Source organism: Trametes versicolor (assembly GCF_000271585.1).
Source record: "Trametes versicolor FP-101664 SS1 unplaced genomic scaffold TRAVEscaffold_12, whole genome shotgun sequence".
In the NCBI taxonomy this organism is placed as follows: Eukaryota; Fungi; Basidiomycota; class Agaricomycetes; order Polyporales; family Polyporaceae; genus Trametes; species Trametes versicolor.
The window spans coordinates 48,607-68,280 of NW_007360332.1; the positions used below are offsets into that span (position 1 = coordinate 48,607).

The 19,674-nt window shown below is 56.4% G+C and overlaps 4 protein-coding genes across 4 annotated transcripts; all 4 read left to right on the top strand.

Annotated features, from left to right (window-relative positions):
- Positions 1–719: 719 nt before the first annotated feature.
- On the top strand, positions 720–2,221 carry TRAVEDRAFT_74582 (uncharacterized protein; the record flags this gene model as incomplete). Its single annotated transcript, XM_008045414.1, has 1 exon — positions 720–2,221. Exon 1 carries the CDS (start codon positions 911–913, stop codon positions 2,219–2,221), a length of 1,311 nt encoding a protein of 436 aa, XP_008043605.1. The 5' UTR covers positions 720–910.
- A 900-nt stretch (positions 2,222–3,121) lies between these two features.
- On the top strand, positions 3,122–9,214 carry TRAVEDRAFT_134165 (MFS general substrate transporter; the record flags this gene model as incomplete). Its single annotated transcript, XM_008045415.1, has 16 exons — positions 3,122–3,353; positions 6,926–7,064; positions 7,212–7,260; positions 7,320–7,339; positions 7,406–7,429; positions 7,489–7,563; positions 7,640–7,793; positions 7,851–7,899; positions 7,971–8,042; positions 8,111–8,230; positions 8,294–8,318; positions 8,376–8,396; positions 8,448–8,506; positions 8,563–8,755; positions 8,811–8,944; positions 9,021–9,214. 16 exons carry the CDS (start codon positions 3,122–3,124, stop codon positions 9,212–9,214), a joined length of 1,560 nt encoding a protein of 519 aa, XP_008043606.1.
- A 788-nt stretch (positions 9,215–10,002) lies between these two features.
- TRAVEDRAFT_173804 (FMN-linked oxidoreductase) lies at positions 10,003–11,490 on the top strand (the record flags this gene model as incomplete). The annotated part of the gene is made up of 5 exons (XM_008045416.1): positions 10,003–10,164; positions 10,224–10,290; positions 10,359–10,681; positions 10,739–10,998; positions 11,055–11,490. The coding sequence occupies 5 exons, from the start codon at positions 10,003–10,005 to the stop codon at positions 11,488–11,490; spliced, it is 1,248 nt and encodes a 415-aa protein (XP_008043607.1).
- A 1,167-nt stretch (positions 11,491–12,657) lies between these two features.
- TRAVEDRAFT_133803 (Clavaminate synthase-like protein) lies at positions 12,658–14,227 on the top strand (the record flags this gene model as incomplete). Its single annotated transcript, XM_008045417.1, has 9 exons — positions 12,658–12,721; positions 12,783–12,925; positions 12,990–13,115; positions 13,169–13,228; positions 13,299–13,393; positions 13,447–13,542; positions 13,609–13,670; positions 13,724–13,827; positions 13,886–14,227. 9 exons carry the CDS (start codon positions 12,658–12,660, stop codon positions 14,225–14,227), a joined length of 1,092 nt encoding a protein of 363 aa, XP_008043608.1.
- Positions 14,228–19,674: the final 5,447 nt, after the last annotated feature.

A 19,674-nucleotide genomic window follows, 5' to 3' on the forward strand; every position in this document is an offset into this window, starting at 1 on the left:
CCCATTTTGATCTGCCACTTCGTTCCTCTCGCCGCACACGCTCTCTGCCCACACCGGGCTTGTCTTCATCCGGGCCCGATGTTATCTGCGTCAAGTTCTTGGACGGAGCTGCTACACCACCGCGACACCGAACCATGAGCCAGGACTCCCTATCTGTGCCATTCGAGCGGAACTCGTCGGAGGCATCATCCCCACCAGCACGAGACGCGTGGTGGCGACGGGGTTCACGCGAGGCGTCCGCGACTCTGAGCAGTAGTCTCGCGTCTAGCGCGAGTGCACTCATGGGGAGTCCCAGTGGATCTGGTCTTGCCGAAATGTGGGACGCACTTGCACGACGAGGGAGTCGTTCTGGGCTGGATGATTCCGAATGTGAGGGGGAAGAAGCAGTATGGATCGTACTCGACATGCTCACTAGTGCAGGTACGTGCGGACCTGATTGTTACGTCAACCAAGCTGACTATATGCGCGCATATAAGCATGTTCACATATACTGCGAGTGCTGCACAGACACGCCCCGACCTCATGCGAATCTTCTTTTCTGCCTGAGCGCGCGCCCTCGCGATCCGCACCATCACCAATCGTCTTCAACACGCGAACATCGTCGCCCTTCTCTCCGTCCGATCTCCCTACTCCCGGCCCCTCTTCATCATATACCTTTCCTCCCACAGCATCTTCATCTCCTGCCAAGCCATCGTTCTCATCGCAGCCACCACACGAGTCGGGTACCGCATACCCCTTCCCAAGCTCCCCACTCGCCTCTGCACCGCCTACTCGTCCAGTTACGCCCGCGCGACCACCTCCATTGCGCATAGACACGCTCATAACGGAGCACGGTGTGCCATATCCGGAATGGCGTCTCGCAATCACGCGCAAAGCGCGACGCGCGGGTCTTGGTGCGGTCGGGCGCGCAATGGAACTTGTGATGTTCGGCGACGAAGAGAACTCAGAAGACGAGGATGAAGACGACGACGAGCTCGAGATCGAATGGGCGCGCCGCTTAAGCGCCCTTGAGGCCTCCCCGCTGGAATACCCACCACGCTCGCGCTCGCGTCCACGGCCCGGACGGCATGTCAGCGACTCTGCCGTTACATTCGGCGTTGACTCGAACTCAGCGACGCTGGGCGAATTCGACGCGCCTCACCCAGTTCCTCCTCTCGCCGACGATTCGGACGAAAGTGAGGCGGAATGGGAGGGCTGGCTGGACATCGCGATCGCGCAGCGCCGTCGCGAGCAGTCCATGCTATCTCGCCGGATCCACCGCAGCGACACACTTGAGACTGCTATTCCCGGGGACCCTTACTGGAGCGCCGGCAACGAATGGGACATAGACCGTACAGGCTCCCCTTCTCCTGCCTTCACCACGCCTGAACACGAAAACCCAGATCCGTGGGCGCACGTCCGGTCCCGCGAGCCCAGCGGCAGCGACGCGGAGATGGACACAGGCACCGAGGGCGATGGGTCCTCCGTACATAGCGGCGACCCTGCTCCCAGCGCGCGGCCGAGCTCGTACTATGGCTACCTCCACTGGCAGCCCGTCCCCAGCTCACGCGGACGGCGCGTGAAGCGCGGCACGGCTGCGATGGACCATGGCGGACGGACGCTATCGAGCTACTCTTCCGTGGACTCGCTGCTGAAACGCACGATGCGAAGCGCGATTGGGGGTTCGACGAAGAGCCAAGCCCAGTCGAAGCGCGCGTCCGTCTCCAGTGCGGAGCTGCGTTTACACCGGGGTCAAGGCGCCGCGGAAGCACCTCCTCCGCGCTCTTCGTCCGCCTCTCCGCCGCTCTCGCGCCCGTCGATGGGCAGCCTGCGCAGCGTTGGGAGCGCGCGATCACACCCCCTGTCGCCGCTCTGCGCGCCAATACAAGATTCAGTGCCTGCCGCAGCGGCGCATTCAGAGCAGGCGCACCGGCACTTTCAGCAGCAACATCATCCCATTCCGCTGCCGGGCATGCCGATGGTCCCGAGCGGGTACACGACGTTCCGGCATTCTGCGCTGTATGGACGACGCTCGGCCGCACGAGGTTCAAGCTCTTCACCCACAACACGGACTTCTGGGGCGGGGGCGGGGGGCGAGAGGGACAGCGAGGAACGGCCGCACGCGGGGCTGGCGCACGGGCAGTCGATGCAGCGGATGCCGGTCCCGATGTCGATGATGATGACCACGGTGAGCAGCACCGTGAGCGTGGGGCCCGCGAAGCCTGGCGCGGCGTCGCGATAGGAGGGGCGGGCCCCGCGCTGCGGGTGACGCCGCGGATGAGGAAGCTCTGCGAGAAGTGTACTTGTGAGTTACTGTATTGTATCCGGGGGAACCTAATGTCAGGACGCGGCGCGTCCGGTGTAATTATATGTGTACTTCTCCTGCCCCGCCCTGGCGAACGCCGCGGCGCGTTACCACACGTTCGTGGTTGCCTGAACGCTATTAGCTGGAGCGTACTCGGAGATCGCTGTGCCCCAATGGGAGTCCGGTGCTTGTCAGAGCTATAGGTGAGCCTTCTTGCTTCTGTTGGTAGGTTGATGTTAACGTCTTCATGTCTTCTCTGTCCTTCGTAGTGGTCACGCGCAGCGCATATTTGGGGTATAGTCCTCTGCTTCAGGTTGCAACAAGCCGCCACCTGATGTAAAAGCGTAAGCCCGAGGGCCCTGGATCCTGACAACGTGTAGCTATCAGGAGCCCCGTGAAGTCCGTTCGGCACTTCCGCTGTCAATAATTGTCCAGGAGTGAGTAACTCGCCCAGCGGTTATTTAGTAATAAGCTCATTGCTGTCCGTCCTTGCTACAGCTGTTGCTTTTAGATTGCAAGATTCAGCAGCCGACTTTGATTCCGAAAGCTACTGAAGGTGGTTGCGATGTATATGACATCAACTGTCGACCGTGTTCCTCAGCGCCCGAAGAACGTTTTTGTGGGACACCGGACGAAGCTCGTCGCGGTTGACCGTTTTTCCTCTTCGGCTGCTCCAGCAAACCTAAAGGCTACCTGACGTCCCTCGGTCCGGTGAGTCGATACGTCTATATCTGAAGCCATGAAGATGATACATACAGGGCGTGGCTCGTCGACGCCCAACAGCATCTCTTGCCGCTTGACACTGCTCAGTCTTGTTTCAGTACAAACACATTCAGGATGTCCAGCGATGACGTGACACCGCCGAGTCCAGTCGAAAAGAAGGTCCCTGACGACGCGGAGGCGATGGTTTCTGAAGCCCGCCCGCTCACATACGGAGAAGATGGTCTTCCGCCTCCGCCCGCGTACACTGCCGAAGAGGAGAGGCGTCTCTGGCGCAAAATCGACATGCGGATCATTCCGATCGCCACGCTGATGTATTTGGTCTCCTACCTCGACAGAGGCAATATTGGTACGTTGATGTCAACCAGCGAAAGTATCGAATCTGGTTCACCATACAACACGATGCAGGCAACGCGAAGCTGCAAGGGCTGCTCATCCAACTCGATCTCAGCGGCGAGAGGTATAACATTGCTCTGGTGAATGGATCGTGGCAACGGTGTTTGATATCATGCTTATCGTCTTGCCAATAGACCATGTTCTACCTAGTAAGTGTACGCCCTCGGAGAGTTTACGAAAGATCACTCACCGAAATTCAGTTCTACTTGCTTTTCACCGTACCGTCAAAGTGAGCGTTCGGTGTTACGTTAACTTATCCGATGCTCGAGACCGACTATCGCCTTAGTCTCGTGCTCAAGAAGTTCCGGCCGTCTCGCTGGCTTCCTGGTCTGACTGTGAGTTTCCTCTTGGCAAGATGAGAGCGAAAATAACGAGAGTTCCACTGCAGCTCGCCTGGGGCGTTGCAGCGTAAGGCGTTATACCTACATCACCCTTGTAGTACCTCCCGTATTGACGATGCTTACGTCTTACTACAGCACGCTGACAGGCCTAGTCAAGAGGTACTACATTCTTTCCGTGCGTGCACTTGTTGCTAACATCTTCTCCTTAAAGCTACCCTCAGCTTGTTGGTGTTCGAATCTGCCTTGGTGCAGCAGAATCCGGCCTGTCCCCCGGCATATATTACTGGTGAGTTTTTAACGTGATATCACGTTCACATTCGACACGCCATTTACCTTTTGCTAGGCTGTCGATGTGGTACCCACGGCACATGCTTCAATGGCGCTTCGGCCTATTCTGGGGAGGAGCGACCTTCGCTGGGGCATTCTCGGGGTTGCTGGCGTATGCCATCTCCTTCATGTCCGGGGCGGGAGGATTACTTGGATGGTCTTGGATCTTCGTGAGTGTCAACACGGTCCGGTAGGTTTTCAAGATACTTACCATGTTACAGATAATCGAGGGCCTGTTGACTGTGGTCGTTGCGCTGATTGCCTTCGCTGGTATGTGTTCTGCGAGCCTTGCGGAGCACGAAACTTTGATAACACGTGTGAACTTGCATGCAGTCTTCGTCGATCTGCCCGATACCGCCACTTTCCTCACGCTAGAGGAGCGTTCATTCCTGATCAACCGCCTCAGTAAGCAGCTCGATATTGCCACCGGAGTTGCCGTCGTCGTGTCGGTATAACTATAACTTAACCATATGAACAGAGGACGACAACGGGTCTGTTGGGGAAGAAGAAGGATTTCGGCCTCGCCATTTTACTGATGCGCTCTTCGACTGGACAATTGTGGCTGGGAGTATCGGAAACATGGCTGTGGTAACACCCAGTGTGTACACGCTCCGCCTTGCATTGTGGGCTTCTTTTTTCTAACCATCATGCTTTCTAGTCTACGGAGCTGCGCTCTTTCTGCCGTAAGTCAATGACCCTTTACGATCCCTTCCATGGCGCTGACATGGTCAACGGCAGGTCGATTATCAATGGGTAGATATGCTCATCTTTGAATGATCTGTCTACTGACCTGGCGTAACCCCCTTGAAGGTTCGGCTTCGGCACTGCGATCTCCCAATTGCTGACGGTTCCAGCCTACATTACAGCAAGTAAGTCGCCAATCCGCCTTGCCCAGCTCACATAATTTTGCTCACTTGCCACCGCGCTCAGCCGTCACAGTACTGGTATGCTCAAAGCTCTCTGACCGCACCAAGATGCGCTCGCCATTCGTATTCGGAGGACTCCTGTTCTCGTTCATCGGATTCGCAATTAACGCCTCTCACGCGAGCATTGGCGTCAAGTACTTGGGCACGTACCTCATCGTTATCGGGTGCTACGTGAGCGCCCCAATCATCATCGTTTGGTGCGTCTTACTATGGACCTCGTTTACTACTTATGATTTCACATACTCTCGATAGGCTAGGGAACAACACAGTGGGCCACTACAAGCGTGGCATTGGCATCGGATTGCAGGTCATGGGCGGAAATATCGGAGGAATCATCGCCAACAATGCCTACCGCGTACGGGATGCACCACGCTATCTCCCCGGTCGTGCGTCAAAGTCGTTCCTGTTGGCGGCTCCTTACTCACAACTGTCTGTTTCCTTCTAGATATTGCAGAGCTGGCTCTCACGGGGATGGGCCTCGTCCTCATCCCGCTGATGGCTTTCGCGTATCGGCGCGAGAACAAACGACGCGATGAGGTCCAGCGTCGTACGGGGGAAACAGGGGCGAAGGTGGAGTATACAGCAGCAGAGCTGAGAATCATGGGTGCACGAGCGCCCACTTTCCGATATACATTGTGATCTGCTCAGGCCTAATTCTTATGACTTGCTGATCCAATGCCGAAAGCTTTCATGTCACGTTCTCGCGAGGTTTGAGCGCAAACGTACTTGTTATTCCATCAACGGTGCGTCTCACCCTGCCATACTCGGAACCCAATCAGTGCTGCGGCCTCTGGAGCTCTTTGCTCGTGTCCGCTTCCACGCCCCGCTCGGCGCCGGCGAAGCATAAACGCACACAAGCCGCATCTGTATCCCTTACAATATGAATGTCGTCCGAGCGCGAAACGATGTTCTTCCGCTGCGGGGGCTGCAGTGGCCGAGTCGGCTCCATACTTGCGAGCTCTACAGGGAAGGAAGTTGAAGGTAAGTGTCCTTGCCAGGGACGTTGTAAGTTGCATCATACCCTGATTATAGGAGATAATTTACCCCTTATCACCGTATACTCACAGTCTCGTGAGGCGACCGTAGCCGCCTTTCGCTGACTGGAAGCCCCTGCAGGTTCAGCGTTCGAGCCAGGCTTGCATTGTGACAATGTTGCTCCGCGTGAGAGCCAAGTCTAGCGAGTTTCAATTATAGGTAAGTCACCTCCTCTTGATGGCTTCGCGGCAGGATCTGAGGCTTCTATTCCCTGAGCATAGAACTGTAGAAGCGGCGGCCTGATGTCCATCGCGGGTCCCGTAGTCTCATCCAGGTTGACCATTTCACAAGTGAGTCGTTCGTGGCAGTTGTCGCTCTTGCTGCAGCTCATCAATGTCATTTTACGATAGCGTTGAAGACCTGGGTGCTGGTATAAGGTCCGGATAGCCCGTACGCACAGGCTCTCACGGAGCGCCGTGCGCAGAGCGCCGAGAGACCTTCGACCACTGTTCGGACGCTCCAGTGAACTTAACGGTTATGTGATGGATGTCGGGTCAGGTGAATTCATAGTTCTATAACTCAAATCGTGCGCACGGGGGTTAAATGAAGTCGGTCGTCGGCACTCCGCCTGTATTCACCACCCGTCCCCGTGTACGGCCGCGCCCAGTATGTCCAATGAAGGACAGACACCACTACGGCCGATCGGGGAGAAGAACGGCGATGTGGAGGCCACGATTGAGGTCTCTCAGCTCGCTGTGGGAAGTGGCGGGCTTCCGCCTCCACCCGTGCTTACCGCCGAAGAGGAGAGACGCCTCTGGCGCAAGGTTGACATGCGCCTCATCCCAATATCGACGTTGTTGTACCTTGTCTCCTATCTCGATAGAGGCAATATTGGTGAGCTCTTGCTACACAATCTGCGGTTTCAAAGTGGACAGCGGACTTATCAAACGATGCAGGAAATGCGAAGCTGCAAGGACTTCTTACACAACTTGACCTCAGTGGTCAACGGTACAATATCGCTCTTGTAAGCTATTCAGTACGTATGTGTATGTGGTGCCTGATGCTCATTATCTCCGGCAGACAATGTACTATCTGGTACGTCTCGAACATATTATTCTCTCAGTATGCTCAAAGGGATACAAGGCCTATCTGCTCTTCAACATTCCAGCAAAGTAAGTAAATATGTAGCTGGATGACGTACCAGGCGTCGAGTCCCACACTGACGAATTGACGCGTTCGAAGCCTGGTCCTAAAGAAATTCAGACCTTCTCGCTGGCTTCCCGGAATCGCGGTAAGCCTCCATGGGGTCTCCTGATGTGCCGAGTATCATTCCTGACTAGTATGTAACAGCTGGCATGGGGGATCGTCTCGTGAGGCGTTCAGTGTCGTCAGCGCAGGTCGTTCCATGCTGACGATGGACTCGGACCAACCTACAGTACACTTCAAGGTCTAGTGAAAACGTAAGCAGAGCTACCTTTCTGGCTCGCGGCCCCAATCTTAAAGGCATTTCGTTTTACAGCTACCCTCAGCTCGTCGGTGTGCGTGTCTGCCTCGGTATCTCTGAATCTGGCTTGGCACCTGGTATATACTACCTGTACGTGTTCCGCACTCTCCGGCCTTCTGCTAGTACACCCACAAAGCTAAATCTGCACACTCGCTTTTCCTGACAGGTTATCGTTATGGTACCCGCGACACATGCTGCAGTGGCGCTTCGGCCTCTTCTGGGGAGGCGCGACATTCTCAGGGGCGTTCTCTGGGCTGTTGGCATATGGGATCTCCTTCATGTCCGGTGCAGGAGGGTTGCTCGGGTGGTCATGGATCTTTGTAAGTCTCAGCAGTCGAGGTCTGTTGAGCGAAACGCTGACGCTGACGCTTCTGTAGATCATCGAGGGACTATTCACCATAGTGGCTTCTCTTATTGCTTTCGCCGGTACGGAATCTCGCAGAGTGACAAGCGAAGAATGCTGTTTGACATCATGCGCGTCTTCGTGCGGCGCGCAGTCTTCGTCGACCTGCCTGCGACTGCTACCTTCCTCACCCAAGAAGAGCGCTCCTTTGTAATCAATCGCCTCAGTGAGTAGCCCTCACTATCTTGAGTCTCCTGTTATGCATCGATAATAATATCGCGGAAATGCGAGTAGAAGAGGACAACGGGTCCGTAGGAGAGGAAGAAGAGTTTCAGCTTCGGCATATCACGGACGCACTCTGCGACTGGAAGATCATCCTTTGGTGCATCAGCAACATGGCTATCACCACTCCCAGTAAGCTCACACTTCTGCCGTTGCATTCGTATGACACAGGCCACTCACTATTGTACTTCCTAGTGTATGGCGCCTCGCTTTTCCTCCCGTGAGTTGCAAATGCATTACTGACCGAGCCGCCAAACTGATATATATCCCACGACAGGACGATCATCAATGGGTTCGTGTATCTGTTACCAGCAGTCCCGTGTGTACTGATCACCCCTGCCATCTGAAGTCTTGGATTCAACCCCGCGATCTCGCAGCTACTCACCGTTCCAGCATACGCGATAGCCAGTATGTCGCGCTACCACTTTTTTCGACGTACTCCTAAGATGCGTATGTGTGATCAGCTGTCACCGTCGTGATATGTTCAGCACTGTCCGACCACACCAAGCTGCGCTCCCCGTTCATTGTCGGGGGACTCATGCTTGCGTTCACCGGTTATGCGATCCAGGCTTCCGACGCGAGCATCGGGGTCAAGTACTTCGGAACGTACCTTATCGTCATCGGTGCATATGAGGCCGGTCCCTTTATGATCTCTTGGTGCGTCATAAAGGACCAGTATGGGTCGTTTCTTACCAGCTCTCCGTCTTTCTAGGCTGGGGAATAACACAGTGGGACATTACAAGCGCGGCGTAGGTATCGGAATGCAGATCACGTTCGGGACTATGGGAGGAATCATCGCCAGCAACGCGTTCCAAGTCCAAGACGCACCACGCTATCTCTCGGGACGTACGTGGATTCCAATTCAAGCCAGAGTCCTCAGCTCTTCATATCCTTTGACCTTTTCTGTGCTGTACATGTCTAGATGCCACCGTGCTGGGTTTCATCGGTATGGGTCTCATCCTGGTGCCCCTTACGGTGCTCGCGTTTTGGCGCGGGAACAGACGTCGAGACGCAGCGCAGCGCCAAGAAGAGGAGACGGGGACCAAGGTGGAGTACACAGCGGAAGAGCTGAAGAGGATGGGGGAGCGCGCGCCCACCTTCCGGTATACACTGTGACGCGACAGACTGACTTGAACACTACCGTATTGCTCCTTTCCCGATCCGACGCACGTCCGCCACCTCTTGCGTTTTAGTGTGCGTAATAGCTGTATACGATAGCCATACCACATCAGCGGTGCATGCTTATGCGCGAAAACACACTACGCCTACAGAGCAAGTGTGAGCCAGCGCTTGACGCAGAGCTGAGGATAATTCAGTGTACGCATGGTTTGTTGCATAGCACCCGCACGCCCTCAGCTGCAAAGCATGAGACCTGGGATTAGGGTGCTGCGGACATGTGGGGGCGACACGATGTGCGAGCTGCTCCCCATAAAGAGATGGCGCTGACACCGGACGATTAGATGGTCTCCGATGGGTTCGTGTCGAAGGAACGCACACGCGTCCTAACGGCAGAGCTTCTCGGGTGCTGAACAGAGTGAGCAGTAATTCCCCCATCAAAACCCCTGGTCTCCGACCGGGTTTCCGTGCGTGACCGAGAGGCATCACAGACCGGTCGGAGAGGGGCGAAAGCTGTGCCCGCCGACAGCCACGGCCCAAAGTGGACTGTGCCGCAGGACGTGCAGTACGTTGCATGCTCTCCGCAAAGTCGGTATATGCGTCAGGCTTAGAGGCCACTGCAGTAAGCGTCCGCGCCCTGCGGATGGACAGCTATGCGTCGACCAGCTCGCGCAGAGGGTCGAGAGCTGTGGATGTGCAGTAGAACTGGTATATAGAGAGGTGAGGACGACAAAAACATACAGAAACTCACAACGGCATACGTACACCACAACACCACAACACCAGTCATGGCACAGTTCATCACTGAGGGGGCTCCCAACATGCCCTACTTCACCCCGGCGCAGAAGCCACCGGCAGGCACAGCTGCACCCTCCAAGGACGGAACGCCCATCCCGTCGCTCTTCCAGCCTATTAAGATCCGCGGGGTTGAGTTTCAGAACAGGCTCTTCGTACGTTCTTCTCGCAACGGCGGATGCGGCGTGTGGCGTACTGACGGCTTCTGGTACAGGTGAGCCCTATGGGCCTTTCCTCTGGCAACACCGACGGCAGCGTTACCGCGTTCCACACCGCCATCCGTACGTCGCCCTTCCCACCTCTCTCCGCTCACGTCGATTCCTCACCCATCACCTCTATAAACAAATAGTGGGCGCGGTCATCCTGCGCGGCCCGGGCCTCACGATCATCGAGGCGACCGCCGTGTCCCCCGAGGGCCGCGGCACGCTGCACGACTGCGGTCTGTGGTCCGACGCGCAGATCGCCCCGCTCCGCGAGCTCGTGCAGTTCGCGCACAGCCAGGGCCAGAAGATCGGCGTCCAGCTCGGCCACGCCGGGCGCAAGGGCTCGACCGCCCCGCTGTGGCTTGCGCCGAACGCGATTATCCCGAAGGCGCTCGGCGGGTGGCCGGAGGAGGTGCTCGCCCCCAGCCCGAACGCGTACAAGGAGGGCGACTTGAAGAAGGCGTGGTTGGTGAACGAGGAGTTCAAGGCGACGCTGGAGGAAGGAGCGAAGGAGGCCGTGCAGCAGCCGAAGGAGCTCACAAAGGACGGGATTCGGGAGGTTGTCGGGCAATGGGCGGCCGCTGCGAAGCGCGCGGTCGTCGCGGGAATCGACGTGATCGAGATCCACGCTGGCCACGGGTACCTCTTGCACGAGTTCCTGAGCCCGGTGGCGAACAAGCGCACGGACGACTACGGCGGGAGCTTTGAGAACCGCGCACGCATCGTCATCGAGGTCGTGGACGCCATCCGCAAGGTCATTCCTGATAGCACGCCTCTCTTCCTGAGGTACGCCACGCTCTCCCGATCAGTCCTAGAAAGTAAACTGATCACCGGATTTGCAGGCTCTCGGCGACCGACTGGCTCGAGAAGATCGCCCCGAACGAGTCGTCCTGGCAGCTGGACGACACCGTCCGCCTCGCCGGGATCGCTGCCGACCACGGCGTCGACCTCATCGACGTCTCGTCTGGCGGGATCGACTCGCGCCAGAAGCTCGAGTTCGTCGCGTACGCGTACCAAGCGCACTTCGCGGAGGCCGTGAAGAAGGCGCACGGAGACCGCGTCCTCGTAGGCACCGTTGGTGGGATCAAGACGGGCAAGCTGGCGCAGGAGGTCCTCGACAAAGGCCAAGCGGACGTGGTTCTGGCGGGACAAGCGTTTTTGAAGGATCCCGCGGCCGTGGTCACCTTTGCGGCGGACTTGGGCGTGGATATCAAGCTTGCGAACCAACTCGATTGGGTGACCAACGGGCGCGGTAGTATCTGGCGCTGGAAGCAGTGAGTAGATGGTGCATAAGGGTTGTGTAATGGCTAGTGAATATACATGATTCAAATCGTTAAACCACGTAGTTTCTCAGACTACCGTTTGCAAGCGACAACAAATTTGCCAAGGTCTACAGAAGCCTGACAGGATCGAGTGTTAGCGATCGCAGAGCCCAGCTAAATTCCGGATGAGCTGGGAGAGCAAGTGGAAGGGTGTAACGTACCTCATGGTTGCAACAATGCTCTCCGTTGCTACTCAGACTATCTGGAGAAGCCTGTGGTACCCGCTGTGAGCACGGGTGCAGGATAACATGGCGGACAGGAAAGAGGAGAATGAGGAGCAGTTTTCCTGCAAGCGCCCAATTTCTACCTGCCCACGTGGGGTTGACGTGGGATTAGACGCTCGCGCACTGGTGGCCGCACGACGAGGCAAGCAACTCCTTTCCCTCAAATGTTCAACGTTCGTAACGAGATCGCCCACAGGTACACGCAAGCCGGTTCTCTGGTGTTTCTTATAAGCACTTGAAAGACACCAAGTAGTCTTGATGGTCGGCGTATCTTGCTATAAGCTGACGGACACTCAGGCTACTGACTGCGAGGTCCTCCGATTAGGTGGGGCGAGTCCCTCAAAATTATCGACAAGAATCTCGCTGACGAGCATTGAAGCACGTAGGAAGCAAAATATATATTCAATGACATTACTTGGAGTCCCTCGCAGGTCGCTGCGCTGTCTGAATTGTGTCCCACTCTGGCGACAGTGCTTCCATGCATACCGCACACAAAGGTTCACCATCATGTTACTCCCGCACCGGTTGGAGCATCGAACTCCGCCCGACGGCTCACCGCTTGTTCTCTTCTCCATATAGCCATTTCTTGCTCGCATGGGCTTCTCGTTGTCCTCCGTGGGTGGTCTCTCGCCGCCGCCTACCGCTCTTATCAGAATCGGACCAGCTGATAGTCGTCGAACTCGACCGTGGCTATCCTGCGCCCTTCTGCGTGTAACGGACCCCGTCTTCCGACACACCCTCTATGCTGGTAGAAGCAGGGATGCGTTCTGCATAAGCGACTCGGCTCACACGACTAGGCTTCCTGCGGTCAGATGGCACCCGTCGTGCTCCCATAAGTATGTGGTCATCGCTTCCATACCGACAGCGTGTACTGGCACAATCCCAGGTACCTCCTCGATATGCCCGCACCGACGCTACCCTCCCTTCCTCGCTATACGCCTGCGCCCCCTACCAAGGAGGACTGTGAGTCACACCGCCCGTTCGTCGGTTTGTATCCATGCTCACGCCCACGCTTGCGCTGTAGTAGAATGGGCACCACTTCCAATTATCGATTTTTCCGAGGCCGGCACGCCCGAGGGCCGCTCAGCTCTTGCTTCCCAAGTGCGCGATGCGATGCGCACGTACGGCTTCCTGTACATCGTCAACCACGGGTATACCCAAGCTCAGGTACGTTGCGCTATCTTTCGGTCTATCGCCCATGGGATGCGTACCGATATGCATCTATCTCCAGAATGCGCGAGTCTTTGACATCGCCGACGCGATGTTCACTCAGGTCCCAGAAGACGAGAAGAAGCGCCTCACCGGGGACTTTCAGAAGACGGGGTCCTACAGGGGCTACAAGCCGCGTCAGACTTGGGTCAGTTTCCCAGTGGCCTTCTGTCACTGTAGCTAACTAAAATGGTATATCAGGACATCAGCAACGGCGTGCGCGACCAGATCGAACAATACAACTGTACGAGCCGCGCCCCAGTACTCTTGGCTCAGGCTTCCTTGCTGAACGCGCGCGCATGTAGTCCACCGCGCCGTTACGGACCCAGAGCTGCAGCAGCACCCGCGTGCGATTGAGCCGTTCCTACCAGAGTTGCGCGCGTTTACAGAGCACAACCATCACAACATCTTGCACCCCCTGCTCAGGTTCGTTGTTCGGCCCTGTATGTGCGCGAAGATCGTAACATCGCTGTTCACAGGATGCTTGCTCAGGGAATGGAACTGCCCGACGACACATTCGTGAACCTGCACAACTTTGACCGCCCCGCGGACAGTTCAGCACGCGCGATGAAATAGTGAGCATATCTATAGACCCCATTCTCACGGTGTTTACTAAAGCACCACGCAACGATCTTCTCTAGCTATCCCCGCTCGCAAGAGGAAGAAGTAAACACGAACAACGTATGGATGAAGGGCCATACCGGTACGTCCAAGCATACGCGAGTAAGACAAGTCCATTCATGCGTATCCTGGTAGACATCGGTACCATCACCATCCTCTGGAGCCAGCCCGTGTCCGGCCTGCAAATCCAGTGCCCCGATGGGCAGTGGCGCTGGGTCCGCCACATCGAGAACGCCCTGGTATGTTCCGGCCGCCTCCTCTCGCGCCCTACGCGTCCTCACTGTCTCCCCTGCATAGGTCGTGAACATCGGCGACGGCATCGAATTCCTCTCCGGAGGCTTCTACAAGGCGACGATCCACCGCGTGCGCCAACCGCCGGCGGACCAAGCCGGGTGCGCGCGCCTCGGCGTGTTCTACTTTTGCATGGCGGACGACGACGTGCCGCTTGCGCCGCGGCTCGAGAGCCCGGTGCTGCAGCGCGTGGGCGTCGTGCGGCGGTTTGAGGACACGCGCGCCCCGACGTCGCGGCAGTATCGAACGGGGGTGACGAGCGCGTACGGGGTGTCGAAGCTGGAGAAGAGGGAGGACGGGAATGAGGTGGAGGTGATACACGGGGTCGTGGTGAAGCATTACAACTGAACGTGTGGCAGGCTGTGGAGCTTGGAATGTAAGTGGTGTACGAATCCGAGACGGACTATTTACGTCTGCTCCGGCGGGATTGACTTACGCCGATTATGTCGCGGCTGCGTTTTAGGCCCACTTTGCGGACGTGATAAAAAGGCACATAGTTACCATGTCCTCGTGGACGTCACTGGGGGCATCAAGGCAGACAAGTTTGCATAAAAGGTACGCCACAAGGGCCGGACGGTCGTTGTCCTAGCGGGGTACTATCAGGCCTTCTGGAAGCACCGGGCCGCAATACTATCTGAAGCTGAAAGAGATGAGTGAATCGTAAACTGGGTGTGAAATTAGAGTACTTGGTGGAAATCTTTGAGGAGAGCCGGCTCGGTTTACCGCAGGAGCGCAGAAGCATGCCAGTAGTGTGGCGTGCTGGGAATCACGGATGCAATAGATGAATTCTCTACTTCCATTGCTTTGCAAATTGTCGTGCAGCGATAGGTGCTCTAAGGGAGTTCAAGGGAGGTTTTGAGTTGCCGGTCAGGAGAATCTGGCTTATAGCCTGCAGGAGTGCTCGCTGAGGAAACCGGATGAGAAACTTACTATTAGCGCCTGCCAGTGTTTCCCGTGGTATAGGCGCCCGAAAAGATTCACCCACGTGGCGAGAAAGACCAGCGAGTGAGGACGAGGGCGACGACGTTGGGATAACCGTTCTTGGAATCCTTAGGGTTAAACTGCCCCAGAACGGATTGGATTTCGCCGCCTAATACTCTGTGAGGCGATTCAACCCAACGTTCCAAATCGGGCAAACTTAAAGCGCCCAAAGACATCCCAATCGGGCAAACCCCGGCGCCTGCCCTCTGATATATACTCCCACCTCCTTTCCCTTTCCCCCTCGTCGACGCCCCCTCCCCGGGCGTCGCGCTGCTCAGCGGTGTCCCCGCTGAGCACGCGTTCGGCATCTTTGGTGCAGGGGCGGCCTCCTCCCGCCCCTCCTCGCTTATTCGCCCACCCCGCCCCCTCGCCCACCCCGCCCCCTCGCGTACCCCGCCCCCTCGCGTACCCGCCCTTTCGCGTACCCGCCCACTGCCCGGCCGCCTGCTTGCGTGCTCGCCCTCGCCGTCCCCTGCTCTTCGCGGCCTTGCCTTCGCCCGCTCTTCGTGCGCTCGCCGCGCTCTCTGCCCGCTCGCCCGCTCGCCATCCTCCTCACCCTCGCCCGCTCTCCGCGTCCTCGTCTGCCCGCTTCCTCGCTCGCTCGCCACTCTCCTTGCCCGCCCGTTCTCCTCGCCCTCACCCGCTCTCCTCGCCCATCTACCCGCCCGCTCTGTCATCGTGCTCTCCAGCTAGCTGCGATACTGCACGCGCCACGCGTACAATTCGCGCCGCTTCCCTAACCTTGTACGTCCGCACCCTAGCCCGTGTTTGTTTTACACGTCCTCGTGCACAGTGCACACCGCCCTTACACCCGCGTGCATCGTCTGCGAGCCCCCTACCTCTTTGTGCGTCGCCACTACGATTCGGCTCTGCCCTGCGGTGAGCAATGCGCTTTTCCCGTCGCCATAAATAATTAGTACGCTGACTAGACATCTCTCAATTGCATCCTTCAGTAGTGTACTTTTGTACAGATGTAGGTCTTAGTCGCTTTCCTGATGTTTGTATGCTCACTCTACAATCATCAGTCAGGTTTGTGCGTCTTTACCATGCATAGCTGCTGCCTATGCGATGGAATATTGGGGAAGTACGATTGGTGAGTTATTTTGTTTACAAAGCTGCATTTATGCTGTGTTTAATGCCTTTTCACCCTTGAATTGTTAGAGTGATAATGACACGTAAGTAGCTCAAAGCTCGCCACCAGTGCTGTTGGCGTCCAAGTAAGGTGAGCATAGGATCGGCTGTTCCATCTGTTTATAAGGCATGTAGTACGGCTCAGGGGGTGCGGGGAGCGGGGCTTATCCAGTGCCGCTCGTCTGATGTAGTTTGTCTCATAGCTTGTATTCTGATGCAATGTAGTCCTGTACAGACATTATATGTGTGTCAATATATCATGAGCACCGACTCAATGGTCTCTTATGTCGATGAGTCTGCTTTGAAATATAGTCAATAATTGATAGGTGTAGCTGCGACGTCCTCAGTATGGTGATACGACGTTAGAAAACCCGCACATCTACTGCGTCCAACCAAGGTGGCTTTGACACCGCGCCCGTCGCTGCATATGAGCGCAGATTTATGCCAGACACATACTCATACACGGGACTGAGGTCGGCGAGCAGACAGTGCGGAGCTTCGTGTATAAGTATGAGGAATAACAACTTGAAACGAATCGCCGCAACGGGACAAGTACGTATTCGATGTAACAGACGCAGGCTAGTCTTGTACTCCATCTAGCCCCCATGTACCACCTCGTTCTCCGAGTCGCACGTTCTCATCCGTTGCGGGGCACTTGTTCGTTGCTACATCTGCACGCCGCCTGCACTGACCAAGCATTTATTTGATGCACGCTGATTTAACAAGTGGGCCCTGTAGTCGGACACCAAAGCAGAAACTTGTCCACGCTGGAATGTAGGCAGCCGCAGCATGTACAGACATTCACCTACACTGGCAATTTGCTTCATGCAGTGCGTACGTACGGGAACACCAGTGCGGATGATGTCTGACTTGAGCAGTGCCGCTCTAGATCTGCCTGTACTCACCTCAAGCGTGCTACGTTCCTCCACCCGGGCTGACTCGGAGCTAGCAAACCAGCGACATAGTACTGGTTTACGATTTCACTACCGGCCATGCATTGCTCATAGAGTGTGCGGGGTACCCTCGCAGGCCCGAGCGGCGAGCCTGCGCGGTACTATCTAGGCTTCGCACAGGGCGCGGGGTGCGTGTGTGCCCGCCTTGCGCCCAACTCGCATCTTCCCCGCCGGATTCGTAATACTGGGACCGTCCGACAATTGCAACCTAGTACTAGTACTGACCTGTGTGAGCATCCAACCCGCCCGCCGCATTCTCCGCGCAGTATCCGGTGCGACCGCGAGCCCGCCTCGCGCCCTGCCTCGCGATCGGACCGGCCCTTACTGTACGTTACCCAACACTCTCTCTAGGTTACAATTCCGCGCCTCGTTTCCCGCCCGCGCTCGCTTGTACACAAGTACTTTACTTGATTAGTATCTTAATTGTCTGCGCCGTTCATATAGACGCATCGCGCGTACGCTCACCTCAGTCCCGCGTAATACTTATTGTTTGCTTACTTGTTACTTACCTACATACGCGCCCTTAGAATCGCGCTCATAGGCACTTGAAATATACTCCATCACCTAACCCACGTCTGCCTGAGAATTATACTCATAGCCCAGGTGTTCTGACTTCATAAGTACCGCCATACTTATTGGACGTCACAACTACATCCATCGATTACTGACTAGATTTCCAAGCAGACATAAGTGATCATCAGGCCGATGCTCGTATCATAATATATTGACACACGCCTATACAGGACTACACTACATCTGAATACAAACTGACGTACAACATTCAATAGGGTCAGCCAAACCACATCGGACGAGCGGCAATGGATGAGCGCCGCTTTCTGCACCACATCGTACTACATGCCTTATAAATAACTGACCCTAAACGCACCTTATTTGGACACTAACAACCGTAGTGGCAAGCTTTGAGCCACATGTTGGTCATTAGTACTCTGACGACCTAAGGGTAGAAAGGCAATAAACACTGTGTAAACACAACGTTGTGGATAAAATGACTCACCAATCGCACTTCCCCGGACTGCATCGCATACGCAGCAGCTACGCATGGCGGTGACGCACAACCTGACGGATAGCTGTACAGTGAGCATATAAGCATCAGGAAAGTGGCTGAGACCTACATTTATACAGGAGTATACCCCTAGATAATGCACTTGAGAGAGATCTCTAGAAAGTCATGACGCATGATCAGCATGATGATTATCTATGGCGACGGAAGAAATGCATTACTCACCACGGTAAGCATAAAAGGCAGAGCCAGAGTGTAGTGGCGACGCGCGAAGACGTAGGAGACTCGCACAAGGAGGATGTACGCAGGGGTAAGGGCGGCGCGCACCGCGCGCGAGGACGTGTAAAGCAAACACAGGCTAGGGTGCGGACGTACTGGGTGAAAGAAGCGGCACGGATTGTACGCGTGGCGCGTGGCGCGCAGTATCGCGGCTAGCCGGTGCACCTGACGAGCACGGAGGCAGGGCCGGCGGGTATATGAGCGAGGCGAGCGGACAGGTGAGAGCGCAGAGCGCGGGCGATGGCGAGGAGAGTAGCGGGCGGGCGAGGGAGCGGAGAGTGCGCGGGCGGGGGCGCGAAGAGTGGGCGTGGGCGAGCGAGCGAGGAGGCGGGCAGAGGAAGCGCGCAGTGCGCAGGTAAGCGAGGGGGCGGGGTGGGCGAATAAGCGAGGAGGGGCGGGAGGAGGCCGCCCCTGCACCAAAGATGCCGAACGCGTGCTCAGCGGGGACACCGCTGAGCAGCGCGACGCCCGGGGAGGGGGGCGTCGACGAGGGGGAAAGGGAAAGGAGGTGGGAGTATATATCAGAGGGCAGGCGCCGGGGTTTGCCCGATTGGGATGTCTTTGGGCGCTTTAAGTTTGCCCGATTTGGAACGTTGGGTTGAATCGCCTCACAGAGTATTAGGCGGCGAAATCCAATCCGTTCTGGGGCAGTTTAACCCTAAGGATTCCAAGAACGGTTATCCCACGACGTTCGACCCGAACGCCCATGGCCGAGTCACCCGCTCTGTTACCCACCGCCAAGCCCGTCGGCATTGCTCACCAGTACTACTCCCGAGACCTGACTGAACTTAGGGACCTTTATAAGTAGCTTTCGGCGGCTAGTGATATCGAATCTGTTGCCAGCGTGTGCCAGGACTTTCACGGTATGCAGCTAATCATTTGACCGATTAGTCCCATTACTGACCAACCGTTAGGCAGTAAAGTATCTATGAAATGGTGGTACCTAGCCCTCGTGAACGGCTCATAAAGTGTTACGCTGCCCGAATTCCATCAATCTTCCAGGACGGCGGTGCTTCAATGCATACCACACCCGAAGCTTCGCTATCATGTTGCTCCCACACCGATTGTAGCACTCAACTTCGCCTGACAGCACACTGGTTTCTCTCCTCTCGATAGCGCACCGTCGCGTTCACAGGAGTCGTTCGCAATCCTACTTGGTGGACTTCTCGTCGACGGCCATTCTTATCAGAACCTGTCCAGCTGATTACCGTCGAATCCAACCGTGTCTCTCGTATGTTTTTATGCACATAACGGATCCGCCTCGTCGACATCTGTACTACTAGACGAGGCGCTGTGTCCTGCATGGGTAACTCTACTCTCACGGCCGCTTCCTGCGGCCAGATTGCACCCACTGCACACTCCCATAAATATGTGATCGCTGCTTCAATCACTGCAGCGCGAGCAAGCACACCCCCAGACACCTGATCGAA